The sequence below is a fragment of the Choloepus didactylus genome, chromosome 17 (assembly GCF_015220235.1).
Source record: "Choloepus didactylus isolate mChoDid1 chromosome 17, mChoDid1.pri, whole genome shotgun sequence".
NCBI lineage: Eukaryota > Metazoa > Chordata > Mammalia > Pilosa > Megalonychidae > Choloepus > Choloepus didactylus.
In genome coordinates, this window is record NC_051323.1 from 74,065,958 (window position 1) to 74,086,199 (window position 20,242).

At 53.5% G+C, this 20,242-nt stretch overlaps 1 protein-coding gene across 12 annotated transcripts in view; it reads right to left on the reverse strand.

The window, feature by feature from the left end:
* INPP4A (inositol polyphosphate-4-phosphatase type I A) overlaps positions 1-20,242 on the reverse strand; it is a 154,250-nt gene that overhangs the window by 68,678 nt on the left and 65,330 nt on the right. For all 12 annotated transcript variants that reach the window (XM_037807827.1, XM_037807823.1, XM_037807830.1 and 9 more), the window contains exons 5-13: positions 15,302-15,420; positions 11,879-11,995; positions 11,609-11,688; positions 10,235-10,346; positions 9,434-9,524; positions 8,902-9,049; positions 6,273-6,403; positions 4,433-4,537; positions 3,862-3,970 (exon numbers count right to left, since the gene is read on the reverse strand). In XM_037807827.1, coding sequence (XP_037663755.1) covers positions 3,862-3,970; positions 4,433-4,537; positions 6,273-6,403; positions 8,902-9,049; positions 9,434-9,524; positions 10,235-10,346; positions 11,609-11,688; positions 11,879-11,995; positions 15,302-15,420 — 1,012 coding nt within the window. The remainder of the gene's footprint in view (positions 1-3,861; positions 3,971-4,432; positions 4,538-6,272; positions 6,404-8,901; positions 9,050-9,433; positions 9,525-10,234; positions 10,347-11,608; positions 11,689-11,878; positions 11,996-15,301; positions 15,421-20,242) is intronic.

A 20,242-nucleotide genomic window follows, 5' to 3' on the forward strand; every position in this document is an offset into this window, starting at 1 on the left:
AAGGCGAAGGACAAGCTGCCTGCCCCATCGGGCCTGTCCAAGGGTCCTCAAAGCCGGTGCCAGGAAATGGCCCCTGCCCCTTCCCTCATCAGACTACAGGGCAAACATGCAAAAACCAACAACCAAACACTCAGAAGGAGACAGCAGCCCACCCCCACGGCCCCACCAGGGCAGACGATGCTCAGCCAGAAGCCCACACGAGCGGACTGCAGCCAGGCCTGCACAGCACGTGGCACGTCACAGCACGGCACACACACACGACCGCGTGTCAACCTGCAATCGCTTCCCCAAGTGAACAGCTGTCATTTACAACAATCTCATCTGAAAAGCACAATCTTAAAATACAGTTTTTAAAAATCTGTTCCTCCAGGCCCCTGACCCCGAGAGTACACCCACACGTGCTGGTGGAGACACAGCCCTGCATGGCCGCAGGGAGCGTGCGGCCCACAGTCACGACCACTGCGGGGCTCAGAGTTGCGCGTGCACAGCAATCGGGAGGAGCACTTCCGGGGTGACCTCGTGTCCTCTGTCTACTTCTAAAATCAGGTGGCCTCTCGAAAGCAGGGGGACCATGGGGTGCAGGCCTGTTGCTGCATCACAAAACGGGCACCTCCCAGAAGTCAGAACCCTCTGTCCCAGTTCTTCTGGAGGCCGTGGCCTACGTGCGGTCCGTGGAACCCTGCCTGAGGACCCCCCCGACCCAGGGACCCAGGGCTGCTGAGAGCTGAGTCCAAGAGGGCAGGGGCGGGCTGTGGGAGAGGGAGCTGGGGAGGGCGGCGGGCCGAGGAGCAGCAGGAACCCCGGACCCTGGAGGAAATGTGGGCCCTGCAGTGCCTGGGTCGGGGTCTGCACAGGGCAGAAGGATCAGGGGCCGTGGCCCTCTTGATGGAGCTCTGCCCCTCACATCCTCAGGGGCAGGAACGCCCCCACTGCCTGTAACCCTGCACCCATCTCTGCCCCCACCTGCCTCAGGGAAACCTTGTGCTGGGAGTGGGGTGGGGGCTGGGGAAAGTTAAGGGGACCTGAGAGGATGAGTCCCTACAACTTTCCAAATAAGGGTCACCCCACAGCCCTTGGGCTGGGGTTTGCCAAGGGACAGGCCTTGGGGGCAGCTGGGCCTCCAGCTCTTCTGCACCCCGCTGCCCACCTGTCCTGCCACGGGAGGCCCCAGAGAGAGGAGGGAAGGGGTCTGCTGGGCCTCTGTGCAGCAGGAGCCACGGTTTCCCCTTGTCCTGGAAGAGGTTCCCGTGGGGGAGGATGAACAGGTCTCAGTCTGGGGGGTGAAGGGGGTTCCCCAGGGCTTCTAGCCCTCAGATGCCCCCCACAGAGACCTGACACCTCAGTGGCCCCCACGGCAAATCCTAAAGAGCTGGGGACACCTCGGGGGCAGGGCTGGGCCTGGGCCACACTCAGGGCGGGGCGGGTCCACAGCAGCAGGCAGGATGGTTTCCGGCTCTCAGGTGAGATCTCTAGTGGAAAGAAAGACCCTTATTTGTACTGATTCTTGCTTTGCCCTCCAGGGATGAAAGGGAGCCTGGTAACAGCGTTTTAAAAATCTGCATAATTACTGCGCATCACAAAAACGAAACCTTCACTCCTAGGCGAGGGGAAAGAAGACAGGAGGGGACGCTCAGCTACACCCAGGGGCGGCGGAGGTCCCGGCTGGGGGCACACAGGCCGGATTCCCCACCGTGGGAGAGTGGGGACGGCCTTCTCCCAGAGGGCGCCGGGTGTGAGGGGCCCATGGGTGGAGTCGGGCTACTCATTACAGAGAGCGGTGCGGCCCCGGGGTCATCACAGGGTGCCCACGAGGGCCCACACGTTCTCCACGGACAGAGAACTCACCAGCACGCCTCAAAACTGCTAAGGAAGAGAACCACAACAGGCCACTAGTGGTAAGCAAACACCAAACGCAAAAAGAAAATTAAAAAGCCAGATGATTTCTGTGAAAATACTTAAATGGATCCTTTGCGGCCCCTGCCACAGGGCTGATGAAACCTGTTTTTTTAGGGTCAAGCCCAGGTTCTCTGCACATAAACAAGAGTTTCAACGATGAGAACCCCATCTACAAGTAACTTTGTGACAGTCAGTGGAAATGAAATACGAATTTATATTACACATGAGGAAGATGCTCAAGAGGCGTTTTGGGAAATAAGCTCTGATTTTTCTTTTTTACACGCACAGTAATTGACCACCGGCGCTCCCGACCTCCCCAGGGCGGGGACACATGGCGGCTTCCCCTCTTGGTGGCCTCGAGACCAGTGATCTTCCCAGGCCCCTGGACACCGCCTTCCAATCTCACCCCTCCGCTCTCCACACAGCGGCCTGCAGTGGAGCCAGACACCTGCTTTCCGGCCGCCGCGGGGCCTGGGAAGGAACCTGGGCTCCTCGAGGCCCGAGGTCCCCGGGGGGCCGCTCGGGAAGCACCCACCTCCAGGGAGCAGTGCATGGCTTGCACGGACACGCCGCCCCGAGCTGAGGGGTGAAATCCCGCTTCCTGGCTGCAGCCCTTCCTGCCCTGTCCTCCTCCTCCCTCCAGGCCCCCTGGGCCCTCCACACACCCGGTGGCTTCTCCCAGGGCACCTGCCCATGGTCCAGGATGCTGCTGGCCGCATTTCGACCCGTGCCTCCTGCTGGCCAGCCACTGCCCCTGACCTTTCACCGCAGCACTGGGCCAGCCAACTCCACGGGCGGTGCCACTCCCCACCTACCACCACGTCCCATTCTCTCGAGCTCCCCGGGCCCCGGCTCGGCCTTCCTTCAAACCCTGCCCTTCTCAGCTGGCGCACCCGACCAAGGTCCACACTCGGCAGACGCTGCCCCATCGCCAACTTCAGCTGCTACCTCCCGCCTCCAAAGTGTCTTTCGTCTCTTCTAAGCTTCATTTCTTGGTCCTAGCCCTTTCCATTTCCCCAGACCTTACCCCATCCATTTTCTCTTCTGTTCTATCTCCCCTCACGCAACCTGACCTTTCCTAGCCCAAGTCACGCTCCCAAATTGGGGACCTCCGTGCTACCTCCTGCATTTCACGGTCCAGGGATCTCATAGGGTCACCGATACCCGTCGCTCCCACTTCCTGCACCCACCCCCAGGCCCCTGACAATCTCAAAGGGGACATCCCGGGAGATGACCAGGGCCACATCCTGGGCTCATGGCTCCCCAGGCTTCCCTGGCCCCCATGGCACCCCTGCAGGCTTCCTCCTTGGCACGCATCACTCCCAGCTGTGCTTACCCGTCTGCTTCCGGGAAGGCCCTGCACTCCTCCAGGACAGACTAGATGCGTCCACCCCGCAATCCTGTCCCAGTCACCGCCCGGCACGGCACGGATGGACAGAGTCTGGCTCTCCCCCTCGACTCCTCTCAAGGGCTCTGTCACCCGGCCACACCTCATGTGTTTCCTCATTCAGAAACACCCTCCCCTCCCCACCTGCTGGCCATTCCCTGCCCAGCTCAGTGGCCCCCTGCAGACTGCTTGGCATTGTGGAAACACGGACCATTACCCACTGCTGCCCTTTCGGAAAGGGGACAATCTGGCGGTGTGCACCTGACTGGTCATGGGCCCTCCCAGACAGCCAGGCCAGTGGAGAGGCCACACAGTGCAGCTGCCCAAAGTGCCACTGAAGGCGGGTCAGCAGCTCTGGTCACGTGACTTGCTGTGCCTTCTGGGGGGAGGGGAGCACTACACGGGCACCCTCGTCACTCAGCCAGCTCAGGCCCACGCATAGAGCAGCACAGGAGCTGCAAGGAAAGCAGACTGGGATAGCGGGTTGTCTGCTCAGTCACATTCTGATGTTTTGTTTTTCAACCTGGGAAGCATCAAGACAGTTGTACAAGAATCAGAAAGCCCCTCCAGCTACTTACTGTTTCTTGGTCTCTTCAAACTTGTGCAGCTTTTTGCGGAGACCTCCTGATTTAAAACCTTGGCAGTGTGCCGCTGGGGCGCCGATGGTGACGATGTCATAGTTCTGATCTGAACGAGAGAAAGGTCTCCTCTGTTTCCCTGGGCTCAGGCCTGTGGACCAGTTACAGGGAGGTGCCCACAGGCCCCTAATGCCCCAGCCCGGGCTGCCTGAGGGCCTGCTGCGGGCCAGCACCGTCGTCTCAGCCAAAGGGGGCCCGTGTGTCGCCAGCGAAGCTACTGGGGCTCTGGGAAACTACTCGGCAAACTCATAGCCTCTGTCGGGAAGGACGACTGACAGATGACCTTCTGCTGCAGAAACACAAGGGAAGGTGGAGGGAGAAGAGACGAGCAGGAGGAGGACGGGGTAGAGCGCTCTGAGACCTCACAGGTTTTTGCCATGGGCCTCTTATTGGAGCCATCCAGCAGAAGGCACCGGGGAGGCCGAGACAGATGGGGGGCAGCCAGGGACCCAGTCCTCAGGGAGAAAGAAGTCAAGTGTGGGTTCAACAAGAGGGGCCAAAAAATAATTACCTGATCCGTCGTCATCTTGAACTCTCATCCTTTGTATGTGCAAGTTTGTGGGGACAAATTCTAACTTTTTATCTGCTTTCAAACTGCTTGCTTTAAATGAGGGACCTAGAAATTGAGAACAGCAAACAAGGGTCATCAACACGCCTCCTGCCCACACAGATGGCAAGGCGGGAAGTGAGGGGTGGGTGGGTGAAGCGGTGAAGGGAGGGCAGCTTTTTGGCCAGGAGACGGCTCTCAGCGCTCGGGTGAGAGCAGAGCCAGGCAGCACCAGCCGCAGGGTGCCGGGGCCATGGCGCCCCTCCTGCCGCCACGCAGACCCCGACCCCGAGGCCTGAGGCCAAGGCGCGATGCACGTCATTGTGCCACGTCAGCACTGCTCCAAAAGCAAACGTGTCTGCCCAAAACTGCCTTTCTAGTCCCAGAGACCACCAGCATCTGAGACCACGGAATCGGCTCAGGCTGGAGCAGAACACCCCAACTCCGCAAAGCGCTGAGAGGTCCACTCGCCACCACAGTCCACCAAGACGGACGAGAGACGGCAGAGCGGACCCAGCCCTCCGGGACACACACGTTCTTGCAGGCTCCTGGTCACGTCTGCCTGGCTAGTCTCCAAAACCTTATTTCTATAATTGGAATCCAGAGCTAATTAACTGAAAAGGCGCATGCCTAGAAAAGAGAGGATTAAAAAGAAGAGGAGCTGAAATAAACACTCCATCTGGGGGGTAAAAGTAAACTTACTGGGCCAGCGCACGACAGGCAGCTCAGGGTGCACGGCTGTGCTCTCGGCCCAGGAGAGTTCTTTGGAGCCCATGGCTCACGTGGGGCCCAGTGGGCAGCACCACGGCCTCGGGGGATCCCGGAGCCCCCCACAGCAGCTCAGCTGCAATCTGCCAGGGGCTCTGGACGCACAAGAACATTGCAGAAGCTCTGGGCTACAAGGCCAGGTGGGAGTCACACGTTCCTGGGTAATAGTTATCCAGCCTGGCAGGTCCCTGCGTTTCTTCAGGAAAATGCTCCGTTTTTTCTTATAGTGTACTCAGACTCGTTCTTCAGACTCAAACCACCCTCTTGTCATCCTTCCCGTGGGCTCTTCTCACCCTACTTCGTGGGCAGGTGCATACATTGTGCGTCAAAACCACATGACAGGGCTTAAGATTTTCCTTACACTCTGAACTTCCATTACGGAGGAGAGAAGAAGGGGGCACCCCGATAACAGAGAAGAGTTCCAAGTACTAAGCAATAAATGAGGCAGTGAAAAACCAAAACATTCACTCCATTTGAGTAAAAAGGGAACGAGTTAAGAACAGCCTTCTAAATTTACCCTAAGGATGTCTGGGAAATCAGTTGGCATCTTTCAAGGAGAAAAGGCAAGGTGTCTGCACTTCAGTTTTTCTTGAGCCTTAAAAGGAAAAAAGCCACCCAGACAAATCATAAGTGCAATAAAAATGCCACTGTTTAAAATGGGAAATCCGGAAAACCACTTTGCCTCGAGGCAAGCAGCCTGCATCCTTCTGGTCATTTTCGCTGATTCGAGACCAAGACGACGAAGAAACAGGGACCAACAGCCTGTGATTTTGCCTTTCCTCATTTTTTCACTCTATGGTGGTTTGTTTTGGCAGACGCCACAGAGGGAATTTTTAAAGCTGTTCTCACAGATGTGGCCTTTTAACTAGGACCTGAAAACTCCAGACTTGACAGGATTCACACCTACAGAGACTATTTTTAAGAACCCCTCACGGGTTCTCAATGTCTGCCAGTGAGGATCGTAGTGACCCCGGGTTCCCGGCTCTGCACCCGGAGGTCGGAGGGCAGGTGCCCCAGCTGAGACCCGCGTACCCACCTCTGTACTGGTGCAGGTCGCTCAGGTTCTCCTGGTACGTGAGGATGACCGTCTGGTACTGCGTGACGATCTGGCGCCGCAGGCTCTCCCAGCAAGGGGACAGCTCCCCCAGCTCCTCCAGCTCGCACACTCTGCAAGCCAGATGCGCACAGTCAGCCGCGGGGCCGCCTCCCTTCCCAGGGGACGGAACGCACCTGGGAGCACCGTGATGTCCAGGGGAGGCCCGGGAGATGCCTGTCCTGCAGGCCTGGCGGACAACGGGCAGGCAGGGGACAGACAGCTCTCGGGGGTGGGGGACAGACGGCTCTCAGAGGGATGGAAAAGTGTACAGAGAAGCTTTTTACTGGAACGCAAATGTTCAAGGAAAACTAAGTGCAGCAGGGGAAGGGGAAGGCTGCGGGGGGAGGACCGTGCCATGGTGCCCTGGTGCCCTAGGCCGCACCCACGCAAGCCACATGGGCAAAGGGCTCGACCGAGCCTGGACAAATGCTGTGCGATCTTTCTGGAACAAGAAAGGACAGCAGGCCCGGAAGAAGTTGCGTCGTGCCGCCACCCACTCGCCTCCCTGTCTCCCCAGGAGGCTGTCAGGAGATTTCTCGTGGCCTCCGGGTCCTGCCCTGCCCCCTCAGGAGGGAGATACAGGGACAAACCGCTCGGCGGCAGCCTGGAACGGGCTCCCCAGCAATGGGGGCCAACAGAGCGCCCTGGGTCGGTCCAGCCCCTTTAGATCCACTGTCGTCCTTTCTGGGTGTAGGACAAGGATCGGGGGCTGGGGCTGGGGCTTACTCCTCCTTCCACTGTCTCGTGAGTCACAAACTGTCCGAACCTAAAAGTGGCCCCCATTTCCACCAGCCAAGTCGGTCAGGGCTCGGCTTTGCCGCGTCCTATACGTGTGAGCCTGACCAACGCATCCGGGAAAGAGGAAGGCGATGGGATGGGGAGAAGGAAGACAAGGAAAGGAGGCAGTCACGGACCCCAGGAAGGACGCAAGCTGCCTGAGGTCCAAAATGTACACCCGCGGCTCGGAGTGAATTAAAGCCACGTGATCCTAACAAGGACAATGCAAGAGGGATCAAACCAAAACAACAACAACGGTATAACCAAAGCAGGGAAATGAGGAATGGGCAAGTATGAAAACCCAACCTCCTCACCACAGGAAATCAGCAGCGAATCCCTGAAACTGACTACTTACGAGAGGAGTGTGTACATACATTTAGAAATGTCCCGGTAACACGCAAAGGGAAAAAGTGGTGGTTTATGGGGAGTAGGTAACAGTGTACGGGCCATGAGACCCGTTTTCTGTTAAAAGCCTTCCAGAATATTTGGCTGTTTATAGTCTCCACTTACTTTTCTTTGAAAAAAACAGAAGCTTATTTTATAAAAGCTTTTGGCCATCTACAAAACTGTGTGACGTTTAAAAAGCTGCACCGTTTTATTACTATTTAATCACGTGAAGGCACCCCGTGCAGGCAGGCCCCTCTCTCCCTCACAGCTGCGGCCTCAGCCCCAGCCACCCTCCTCCCTCCCCCAGCACCTGCTGATACCAAGTTCTTATCTGCAATCTTTGGAAACATGGGAGACCTATACTTAGAAAAGAAACTTACAAAGCAGTTCCAGAATGAAGGATGGTGCTGAGCACAAAACAACGGCCTGAGCTGGGGCTAGCTAGCTAGTGGCAGCCTCGCCTCGCCAACCATGTGCCTCCCTGACGGCCGCTGTGCCCACAGAGCAGCCCCTGGCTGTGCCGTCAGCTCCCGAGTGTGCCACAAACTAAACTCAGTCCTCAGCTCGTTAGGCGCCCTGGGGTGCTCAGGGGCTCGTAAACTGATAAAAGAACAGCTGATACTGTGATCACCAGGAGAAGCAAGTCCCCTCAAATCTAAAGCAACTGTTGAATGAATGAACTCCCTAAAGTTGTAATACACCAATTAATGGAAATTATGCCACAATTAAAAATAAGATGAAAACCAAAGATGCATGGAAAAGGCGACTATAACTATGTAAATATATATAGATATGGAAAAAGATGAGAGGAAAAATTTTAAAATTAAAACAGCTGTATAAAAATGTGCGTAGAGAGAGAGCCAAAGAGCAAAATACTAACAACTGGTGAATTTAAGGGAAAGTCATATAACGTGTTCACTGCATTATTCTTGCAACTTTCCCTAAGCCTGAATTTTTTTCAAGATAAAGCATCAAACAAAATAGCTGAATCTGAACCGTGGGATTCTGGCTGTGGCGTGCTTTTCTCAGGCTGCAGGCCTTCTCCCTGAGCGTGCCCTCGGCTGGGAGCCCTGGGAGGGCGGCCTCACCACACATGGAGCCCGTAGAGCCCGGGAGCCCATGGAGCACGCACCCTGTCAGGTCCCCTCGGCCTCCGGAGCCCTACCAGCAGCTCCCAGACCCCCTTCCCCAGGAACTCATGGCCTGGAGCAGTTATGACCCAAGAAAGACCAGCCCTTCCCCACTTCCTGGAGGTTGCACGCGAGGGGCAGAGAGCGAGGGGCAAACAGCAGGAGCCCCAGCAGGCAGATGGGAAAACGGGGGCTTTGGCAGGTGGCAGGGGCCTCTCGGGAGCCAGGGCCCAGGGCGTGGGCGTGCGGGGTGAGGGTCCCCGACCAGGCCTCACCTGGCCGCGTCTTCTTCCAGCAGGAGCTTCACAAACTGCCGGGGCACGTGCACGGACAGCACGCTCTCCGCCATCTGCTCCAGGATCCGCAGGTGGTTGCCGTCGGTCGTCGGGAACCGGTACATGCGGCAGATGGCACCGCCGAACACTGACGGGGCGGGGAACACGGGGCTGCATGACTGGCTGTGCCACGGCCCGGAGCAACTTCCCCCGGGCCCCCAAAAGACGCCGATACCCTCAAGTCTTCTCATTGTCCACCTCAAGGGAATTAAAACATCTACACCAAAGCCGCCGTGACTCCTCCCCTGCCACCTGCCTGGCGTGTAACTAACTCTGAATTGCAAGGGGCGGTGGTGGGGGTGGGGAGAAACAAGGAGGGGTGCCACTGGGACATCCCCTTCCTCCCAGCCTTGCAAACTCGTGGTAGCTGCCCCGGAGCACACCACGTGGCTGAGCAGGTGGGGAGCAGGGGCCACGGCCCCGCGGGGATACTCACGGGACGGCAAGAGAACCCCCGGAGGGAGCTGCTCACCCGACTTCAGCAAAGTGTCTTTGCGTAAGGAGGCGTATTTGGATCGGATTCCCAGTGACTCGGTCAGGCTTTCGTCGACAGGCAGAACCATCTGGGGATACGGACAGAGAAACACGAGAACCCCATGAGACCAGGAGAAATGGCGGCCGACGCGTGCAAGAGAGTGCTCGGAATGAACCACCACCATCACACTCCACAATGCACACACAGGCCGGGCCGGCACACGCCGAGCACCCCAGCACACACCACACACACCAGCCTCGAGCTGCACCTCCACGTCTACTTCAGTGTTCTCATGGGTAAAATGAAAAGGAGGGGACAGAAGAGGCCTAACAACGTTGCTGAGCCAACATCAGAGGACAATTTTGGAGCTGAGTCTACAATAATGACTGGTTGCCTGGGTGGAGCCTTGAAATCAGAATTCTTTTTTGAGAGTCGGAGCCTGTACGTGTGGGAGACAGAGCCTGGAAAGGGGTGGGCGAGTGTGCGATGGAGGAGGGGAAAGGCAGAGGGGGAGAGGCAGAGGGGGAGAGAGTGGGGGGAGCAGAGGGAGAAAGTGGGAGGGAGAGAAAAGGGGGAGGGCAGAGGGAGAGAGGCAGGTGGGGGAGATGGGGGAGACAGTGGGAGGGGAAGCGGCGGGGAAGAGGCAGAGTGGACATGAGGTGTGCATGAGGTGACTGTGGGCCGTGTGTGAGCCTCAGGTGTGTCTGGGAGAGGAAGAAACCAACAAACAGGATGACACCTTGGCATCACACGCACCCCATGCTCAGGACCCCACCCCATGGACCCCTTCTGGCTCACCCTCCCGTTGACGGTGTCCAGAGCCCGGGTCGTGGGGGGCCGCTGGTCTGACTTCTCCTCCATCTGCCAGCCGATCACGGTGACAGTGCCTACCCGGTCACTCTCGGCCGACCTGCAATGAGCACGTGCTTGGACGAGCAGCCTCTCGACAGGCTTTGTGCTCTGCTCAAGTGAAAAGCTCAGCCATCCAGGGTCATCCAGGGGCCCAGGGAGCCCCCCAAGACCGCAGGCCTGTGAGTGGATGTGAGGAGGCCAGCTGAGCCCCGGGGAGGGCTGCAGTGAGAACGGAGCCACAGTCTGCCTGGTGAAGTTGGGGGGCCTCCCCCTGTTGCTCCGGAGCCGCCTGCCAGTCCCCAGGCTCCCCCCTGCCCAGCAAGGGGTGCAGAAACAGCCAGGTCCAGCCCTGGAGCCCTTCTGCTCTCCCTCAGCCCCCCACCAAGCTCCACTTAGTCCCAGGGAGGCCTTCTCGTCCATCTATCCACCCCTCCACCCCTCCTTCCTTCAACACACATTCCTGGAGCACCCACTGTGTGCCAGGCAGTGTGCTGGGTGCTGGGACATAGCAATGAAGAGCAGAACCTCTGCCCTCCGGGAGACCACTCTCTGTTGGGGCACAGTCACACGACAGACAAACACGGTTTTCATTATCACTCCATGTGCTAGTTGGGAGTTGTATGTACCCCAGGAAAGGCCATGTTCTTTTAATCCATCCCTGTGGGTGCGGACCTACTGTGGGTGGGACCTTTTGATTAGTTTGTTTCAACTGAGATGTGACTCACCCCACACAAGGTGGGTCTTAATGCCCTTACTGGAGTCCTTTATGAGAGGATAAAAGTCAGACAGAAAACACCCATAGAGCTGAGAGAACAGGACACACAAAGAAGCTCAGAGAGGAGGCCACCGAAGCCAGAAGCTGAAAGCAACAGAACCCGGGAGAGAAGGACCACAGATGCCGCCATGTGCCTTCCCCTGAGACAGAGGAACCCCGGATGCCAGCAGCCTTTCCTCAGAGAAGGTATCGTCCTGTGGATGCCTGAATTGGGACATTTTCATGGCCTTAGAAGTGTAAATCTGTAAACCCCCATTGGAAGAGCCAACCCATTTCTGGTATGCTGAATTCCGGCAGCTCTAGAAAACCAGACACTGTATCAGAACTTGGGTTTCCCTCTGGGTCGCAGACATCTGTGCAGTCCCCTCCCCACAGGAGGGCACGCCTCCGACCACCAGGCCCCCGAGGGCTGACTGCCTCCCAGCTCCCGGGCCGGCCACCGGGAGGGCAGAGAACTCACTGAGGAGAGGGGAGGGGGCCTGCCTTCCCCACCTATCCTTGACCTCTTAATTCCAGATTCTTTCAAAGCAACATTGAACACCAACCTTAGTGTTAAATGCAACCTGTGATGCCGGTCCTGGAGCAGATCTTTGACGACGAACATTCCAGAGCCCAGCAGATACATCTGGGGGAGGAGGGCAGGGACCAGTCAGCGGGGACCCCAGCCCAGGAGCCCACAGGGCACAGAGAGACACTCCCTGGCGTTACAGGACTCTGAGCCAGGACTGACGGCAACTCGCATCCCTCTCACTCAGACGATTACATAACTTTAAAACACGGAAGAAAATTCCACGAGCCATGACAAGTTACTTAACTGTTCCCTGAGATCTATCTTTGACGTCATATACAGATAGTTTGATTTGTGTCATCTGATTGATAAGAGAATCTTGAAAGAAGGCAATGCTGCTTAGAAATATAGGATTGTTGGTTCCCTAGAACAGAAAAAAAAAAAGGCATATATTATGAGAAAATAATCAGAATACAGAGGTAATTTTTTTTTTAAGTGATTGCTTCTAAAATACACCCAAATTTTCAGGGTGAGAGACAAACATTCTTACCAGCATGGATAGGCACAGAGGTTAATGGTAGCTCAAATTGATTCACACAACCAAAAAACTACTTCCCAAAAAGGAAAACGTAGGCTGACACGACCCTTACTGAACCAGGTTCACCAAATGGGCCCGGTGCCCAGCTGTGCCCAGGGCTCCTCTGCAAGCAGGTTTCTGAGGCTTTCCCACTCAACAGGAGGGAATTTCTAAAAACGGAAACACACCCAATGTCCACATGTATTCTTGGCCTCACAACTCTGTGTGTTATGGAGTTGCGTGGCTATTCTGGGATATTCCCTTAATGTGTACAAACAGGCAGACAGAAGAGGAAATGGACAGCTTAGGTCGTTCGTTATTTCTAGAATCATGTCTTTAGAATAATTAAGGCCTGGCTTTTTTACAGCTATTCTGTTTTGGGACTAGTTGCTAGCTGCTAGATCACAGGTGGCTATTTCCTGACAGTGTCCTCCCCACGTCTCAGCGATGGTTCACTATCTCAGGCAGACAGTTACTGTAGTGTTCCTGCTTCACTGTGCTGTCCCTTTGCCTGTGAGGTGTCTGCCGTGACATCCGGGCCTCTGTGACCTCAGGCCTATCCTGTCAATGCCCGCTGGACAGATGGCTCCCCCGGGGGCTCTCCCTGCAGCCTCCTCTCCAAGGCCCTTTCTGAGCGGGCTGGAAGCCTGACGTCCTCATGGGCACCTCCTTCTCGGTGGCTCCCAACAACCAGCATCCGGGAACTCTCCCACACGTCCCACCTCCAGTGCGTCTCCCACACCCACCCCTTCTTCCCATGCCCTCCCACCGCACTGCCCCTCCAGACTTCAGGAGCTGCAGCCTCCTCAGACACACCTGGCCAGGTGAGCCCCTGCTCCAGAGCCCGTGTGTGCCAGCCTGCCCCAGACTCCCCAGCCTGGCGCTCCAGGCTCCTGCTCCCTGGGCTCCTCCCTGGGCTCTGTGCACATACCCAATAGGACAAAGGGGGGCCCCATACCCCCTGGCCCTCCCCTGGCACTTGCCTTTGCAGAACCATCCCGAGCTTCGGCACACAGGGCTTTGGCACTCGGATGCCAACTCTCCCCCAGCCTGACTTGTGACTTTGCTGAGTGGGCATCTGAGGCCAGCCCAGCACCAGGAAGGAGCCTCAAAGGGACCCAGAGCTCAGCATGGCTTTGGGAGTCCCCGCTGGTTGTAAACATAACCTGCTTGTCAAAACGCTGGAATCAAACAAATAACTCTGTGCCCTGTTTAGAGTGGCTTGCAAAGAAGGCCAAGCAGCAGTATCCGTGACAAAAGGTGAGCACGTAAGAAAAGGAAGACAACGGATGGTACATATGCTGAGATTCCACCTTGGTAAGAAATAAGGGAAAAGGGAAACAAGAGCAGCTGGGGCACAGCAGTGTGTGTGTGAAAATGGACAAGCCTATGCCACACTGTTGGTGTGGTTATCTGGGGGTGTGGCAGAATTTGAGAGGGGACTGTGATAAATTTCTTTCATGTCTGAGTTTTATATACCTTTCCACTGCATTACAAAATAAAATTTTCAAAAAAGCATTTTTTCTAAAAAGGAAGTAGTAGTTTTTGCCAGAACATGCACACTGGAAAATTAAAGAGTGGAACATGGAGTTCAGAGGTGGCCTTAGGAGTCCATAGCACGTTCAACGTGGAGACCAGAGAACGATCTCAGACGATTTCAGAGGCTCCACAGAAACTGCTCACACATGAGAGACCCTCACTGAGCACCAGGGGAACACCTGACGTGGGAGAGGCCCGGCTGGCACCTGACGCGGGAGTCGGAGAGGCGCTTCTCAGCCCCGACCTCACAGCCACATGAGCATCTTCCCGAGGGCAAAACTTCATGGGAACCTAAACAATATTCTGAGGCAGAAAAACTGATCCGGGTCAGAAGAAACCACCACTGTGAACAAACGCATCCAGGGAGAGGCCATCAAGTCTTCAGGGGGCCCAGGGCTGACCGCCCGTCGGGAGGCCACAGCACTCAATGGGATCGGGCTTGTTTTACAACTCTTCCAACCATGTGATTTTAAGGAACGAGGCATGAAGACAGAACAGGAAAGGAAAACCTCTCACCTGAATGCTGGGAGATCTAATTGCATTTAAGAAACATAAAAAAGCTTGGCATACACCTTCTTTTTGAACCTAAGTGTTTTGTGCCACTGTGGTATTTACAAGTATGGGAAAGTTGAGGGGCGACTGTGTCCCCCGGCCTCTCCCTTGGACCCTACCTCCATGTCTCCAGCCCTCCGCATCTCCCTGACCCGTCCAGACTCAGCACCCTCCAGGGCCCTGCTTTGCAACGTGCGTTCTCCAGTCTGGCCTCCCGGGCACCCGGGAGCTCGTGGGCAAGGCAGCCTCGGGCCTAGCACAGGCCTGTGGGTCACAGCGTCACTAACTCTGCCCGGGAAGCCTCTGGCCCCCGGGGCTGCTGCCCCCACCAAACGCAGCCAACAGGAGAGCAGGGACCACAGCTCGAGACCCTAATGTCACCCGTGGCACAGCATGGCCTTCACAGGGGCAGAGCTCAAAGGAGCCTTAGAAGATGGGACACATTTCCTACAGGCTGAAGGGGTGCCCTGTCTTCTAAAATGCAAAACACGGGAAGAAGGGGAAATGCAGCTCATGTTTGCTTGTGTTGGTGAGGCCAGGGACAATTCACATAGAAGCTCGTGGCACACAAAACCTCGCCTCCCACGCACGGCTCCAGGACATACGCGGTGTGATTGATTATCCAAAAGGCTTTTGCACAAGTCCTCTGGGGCATGTATATAATTTAATTTCACATAAGAACTAAACATAGGACACACAACTCAAAGGGCTATAAAAATAAAACCAACAAAAATAGGAGCATGCCCCTGTAAGAGGGACATCAAGCTTTGATGAATAAGCACGATTCTCCAAAAGTAGCTGTCAACTGGAAGTGACAGGAAGAATCAGACCTTACATCTTAAAAGGTCATCAACCTTCTAGGATCATTGTTCAAAAATATCCAGTCGATAGCTAATCAAGAAGCATAAAAGTTGTGGCAAACATAAACGTCACCTGGATAGGTAACGTGATGAAAGCCATCAGCGTACTGGACACCACGGGAAGGGGCAACCTTTCGCACAAACGGAACTGCAGGTGCTCCCGGAACTGAGCCGCCCGTCGGGGTGTAAGACACACACTCACCTCGATGATCTCCGTCTGCGCGTGCTTCGTCCAGAAGGCCTGGGGAGGGGTGGTCACGCTGACTGCTACAAAACTATTTGGTTTTCGATCTAGCGATGGAGTATGCAGCTCACTGCAAGCTAGAGAATGAAAAATGGAGAGATTCCCAGAAAACGAAGGAAATACCAAGAAAGAGCAGGAGGAGACACAAACTGGGTGGGAGAGCAAGGCCCTGATACATCTGAGGGTAACTTAGCGAGACGACGCGGTCACTGTGTCCACCTGCAGGGAGTCCTTCTGGCGACTGGTGTCTGCCACACACACTCAAACTGTCCTCTCGGCCGCTAACTGCACTGACGTTAATGCCGCCACACAGCTCTCTGTTGGCACATCTCAGCACACACAATGTGTGTGTTTGCCTAATTTATTTCATACAGTCATTCATTCAGGTACACTCAGATGTCCGCTCCTTCCCACATCTGGGACGAGTGTCCTCTATGGAGGACCCACCCCTCGCTGTTTACACCGATACGTGCTGTCCGCACATGCTTGCACCTCTTATGGTCCAAAATGTCCTTATCCCACCTCAATTCTTGAAGAGTTTTTCACTATGTATAGAATTCTAGGTAGTCATTTTCTCTAAGCACTATAAATATGCTGTCTCAGGGCTTCTGTTTTTATTCTGTTATGAATTCAGCAGTAAGTCTAATTGTTGCTCCTTTAAAGGTGTTTATGTTTATGTGCATGCATGTATGTGTGTCTGTGTCTGTGTGTCTGTGTGTGTGTGCATGTGTGTGTGCCTGTGTGCTTTCTGGCAGCTTTTTAGATTTTCTCCTTGAGTTTGGCTTTTCAGCAGTTTTACAATGGTACATCTAGATACATTTTCTTTTTATTCTGTGACTTGCTGTATTTCATCAAACTGGGAGAAATCTTCAACTATTAAAATACTCCTGCCCTTTCTTTGTATTTCATCTGGGGCATGAATAAAGGTCTATTAGACAGTCTCACTGTGTTCTCAATGTTTTTTTTTTACCTTCTCCTCTAATTTTTTCCCCATTATTTGATCTTCCTAGATTCATTTTGGAAATTTTCTTCTTGACCTATTTCTACAATCACTAATTTTTTCTTCAATTGTGTCTAATCCAGTTTTTAAACCACTCTCTTGATTTTTTTTTTTTAACTTTGGTTATTTTATTTTCAAGTCTAGAATACCCATTTGACTCCTGGTTCTCTGCCGGAATGCTCAATATTGTCTTTACTCCCCTCTGAGATGGTGATGCAGTGACTGTAAATCCGAGCCTAGTACCACCAACACCCGAACCCCTGTGTCTTCTGCAGCCTGCTGTTTCTGTTCACACCTCTTGTCTCCACATGTTTCTGAGAATTCTTGATTCTATGCTATTATATTTGCAAAGTGATTAAGGAGATAATTTGAGGGCAGGGATTAGTTTCCTTCTCCAGAGAAGGCCTGGGAGTGCTTCTGCCTGGGGCCCAGGAGCTCTCACCCTCACTCACTGACCCGTTTTCAGGAACTCACTGGTGTTGTCGTTCCCACGAGGACCTGCTTCTGGCTCCCCTGCACTCCAGGGACGAGGCCGTTGGAGGCTCTAGGTCAGAGTCAGGGCTTCCGGGCTTTTTAAACCAAATATCCTTCCCCGTGTGGCCTGCAGCACAAACAGCCTAGCAGGAGCACTGCTCAGCGCCCGGCTCTGTCCCCTGCTCTCTGGGGTCGCCACACGCCTTGGGGGGCGAGGGCCTCGGAGGGGAGGAGCTGTAGACCCTCTACCGCTCCCACAGAGCCCTGCAGACTGAGGCCGGACGCCATTCACATCGCACCATGCCTTCCAGCTGTCCTTAGGGTTAGGATTCGATTGTTTCTTGTTTTCTTTTTATTTAGACGTATAGAAGAGTTTCTCTTCATCCTCGAATCAAGACAGCATTCAGTGAACCATCTGGGGCCTGAATCCTTCTCTATTACTTTGGCCTGCTGCTGCTTCTCTGTCTGCTCCTTTCTTTTCTTTGGGGTCTCCTGGCAATCAAATATTAGGACTCCAGGATTTGCCACATCTCTTCAGATCTCCTTTTCTTAATATTATTTGTTTATGCTGTGAGACTGGTCCTTCATTTCCCTTCACAGACTGATACAAGTTTTCAGCAGCTTTTTTTACAATTTGTTATTACAATAAAACTCACATACCATAATATTCACCCTCGTAAAGTGTCTTTAGTATATTCATGAAGTTGTGCAACTACCACTACCGTCTAATTCCAGAGCATTTTCATACCCATCAGCAGTCACTCCCGATTCTCTCTTCCCCCAGTCCCTGGCAGCCACTAACATGCATTCTATCTCTATGTTTTCATATAAATGGAATCATATGATACATGGCCTTTTGCGTCTGGCATCTTCCACTCTCCATTTGATCAGACACCATTCTCATACTTTCCATTAGTTCTTTAGACACTGTTTCCTTTAATGTGTTTTTACTAGCAAACTTAAAGTCTCTGGTAAATGCAAAGTCTGTGCTTCCTTAGGAACAGTTCTACTAACTGCTTTTTTTCCTATATATGGGCCATGCTTTCTAGCTTGTTTGCGTGTCTCACAATTCTTTCTTGACAACTCTAGAAATCAGATTCTCCCCACTTCCAGGGTTTTCTGTAGTGGTGGTTGTGTTGTTTTGTTTCTGTTTGCTTGCTTAGTGACTCCCCTAAACTAATTCTGCAAAGCCTGTGTTCTGTGTCATGTGTGGCCGCTCAGGTCTCTGCTCGCTTGGTATAGTGGTCAGCTACTGAGTACTCAGAGACTTCCCTGAATGCCTGGAGCGAGGGGCCTTTGTGGAGGCCCCCCAGCCGCTGCCCAGGGCTCTGTCTACGAGAGGACACCCTCAGAGCTCATGCATGTGCTCGCTGCACTGCCCCAGCCTTCACTTCCTGCTCGTGCAGAGCCTCAAGGTCAGCCAGAGGTGAAAACCCAAGGCCTCCTCAGGTCTTTCCTGCACATGCACTCAGCCCCATATGTGCCTGGCCATCTACACTCCCAGGAATAAGCTGGCGCTTTTCAAAGCCCCTGTGGACATCCCTTTCCCCAGCTCTGCCTTTCACAGTTTCTTTGGTCAGCTTTCTATTCGTTGCAGTCATTATCACCACCTCGGGCAGCCATGACGTTGAACAACTGCCACTGATTGTTCTCTTGCCCCTGGTAAGCCTGAGAAAGGCCAACAGGACAAGCCCTGCGAGTGGGGTTCCAGGAACCTCCAAGAGGACAAGTGGTGACAATTCTCTGGGAACAGGGCGGTGGAAAAGCTCTGACCCCACTCTGTGCCCTCCAGCAGCTTCCAGGCTGCTGGTTTCCAAGTCTACGGCAGAGCTGGGAAGAGGCTGGACACAGAGCCAGTTACGCCACCACCACCACCGAGACTCAGCTGGCTCCTGAATAAACACTCCCAAGACTGCTGTAAGCCTTGGATTAATTTCCAGAGTTATGAAAAAGTTGATTTTTTTTTACAATTTTTTTGGCCAAGGTTCTTTTTTTTCTATGGAGGAGAGGATTTTCAGAGGTCCTTACACCACACCCATTGTCCTCATTTGATTTTAAATTCTCAACTAATGATCTAAAATTTAGAAACTGATTTTTATCTCCAAAATAAAAAGTTTTCTGATTATCCCTTTGCAATATCTTCTCGTACCTCTTCATGAACTTCTGTTATTTATTGAGGGATAATTAATATACAATAAAATGCAAACAGTTCAGGTTTCAGGTCAGCAAATTCTGACAATCACATGCACACGTGTAACCATCTTCAAAATAAGATAAAGAACTTTTCATCAAACTATAAAGTTCCCTCCAGTACTTCCTAGTCAATTCACCTCCCTCTGCAACCAAGTTCCATCTCCATCAGATCTACATTTACATTTACATTTACTCATATAAATGGGATGTTCCTGAGATTTATCTATGTTGTTGTAAATACCAGCAGTTCAATCCTTTTTTTAAAAAATAGATGAGCAGTATTCCATTTGTACAGATGCACCACAATTCACTTATCCATCGTCCTGCTCACGGGCACTTGGGGCACTTCGAGTTTTGAACCATTAAAACTAAAGGTTCTGTCAACATTCTTGTTCGTGTGCTTTCATTTCTTTTGCATAAGCAACTACCTGTGGAATTTCTGGATCACAGGGCAGGTTATGCTCAACCTTGTAGGAAAACAGTAACCATTTTCCAAAGCGGATGCAGCACTTCACACCCCCACTGGCGAGGTACTTGAGTTCCTGCCCCACAGCCCCACCTGTGTCAGGGGGAGTTTTAGTTTCCTGGCCACTCAAGCAAATGGAACCCGTGAAATAGGTTGGCCTGAACAACAGGGATTTATTTGCTCCTGGTTTTGAGGCCGGGAGAACGTCCATATCAAGGCGTCACCAAGGCGAAGCTTCTCCCCAAGGCTGTGGCGCTCGGGGCTGGCTGCCGGCGATCCGTGCTCCTGGGCTCCTCTGTCCATGGCAAGGCACGTGGCAGCATCCCCGGCCCCTCACTTCTCTTCCGGGTTCTCTTGCTTCCCATGGCTTTCTCTCTCTCTCTCTCTCTCTCTGAATTTCATTCTCTTACAAATGACTCCAGTAATAGGATGAAGACCCATCCTGACTGAGGTGTGTTAACTGAAGTCACCTCATCAAAAGGTCCCCCTTACAGTAGGTCCACACCCACAGGAATGGATTAAATGGAAGAACATGTTTTTCTGGGGTACAGCTCTGACCCATCACAGTGGGGTCAGCTGTTCTTTCGGTTTAGCCTTTCTAACGGGCATGCTTTAATTTGCAGTTCTGTGGTGACTAATGAGATTAAGCATCTTTTCACGTTTCTAGTGTCCCATTTGTATAACTTATTTCGTGAAGTATCTGCTCAAGTTTTTTGCTTATGTTTAAACTGGCTTGTTTACTTCTTTACTGTTGATTTGTAAGAAT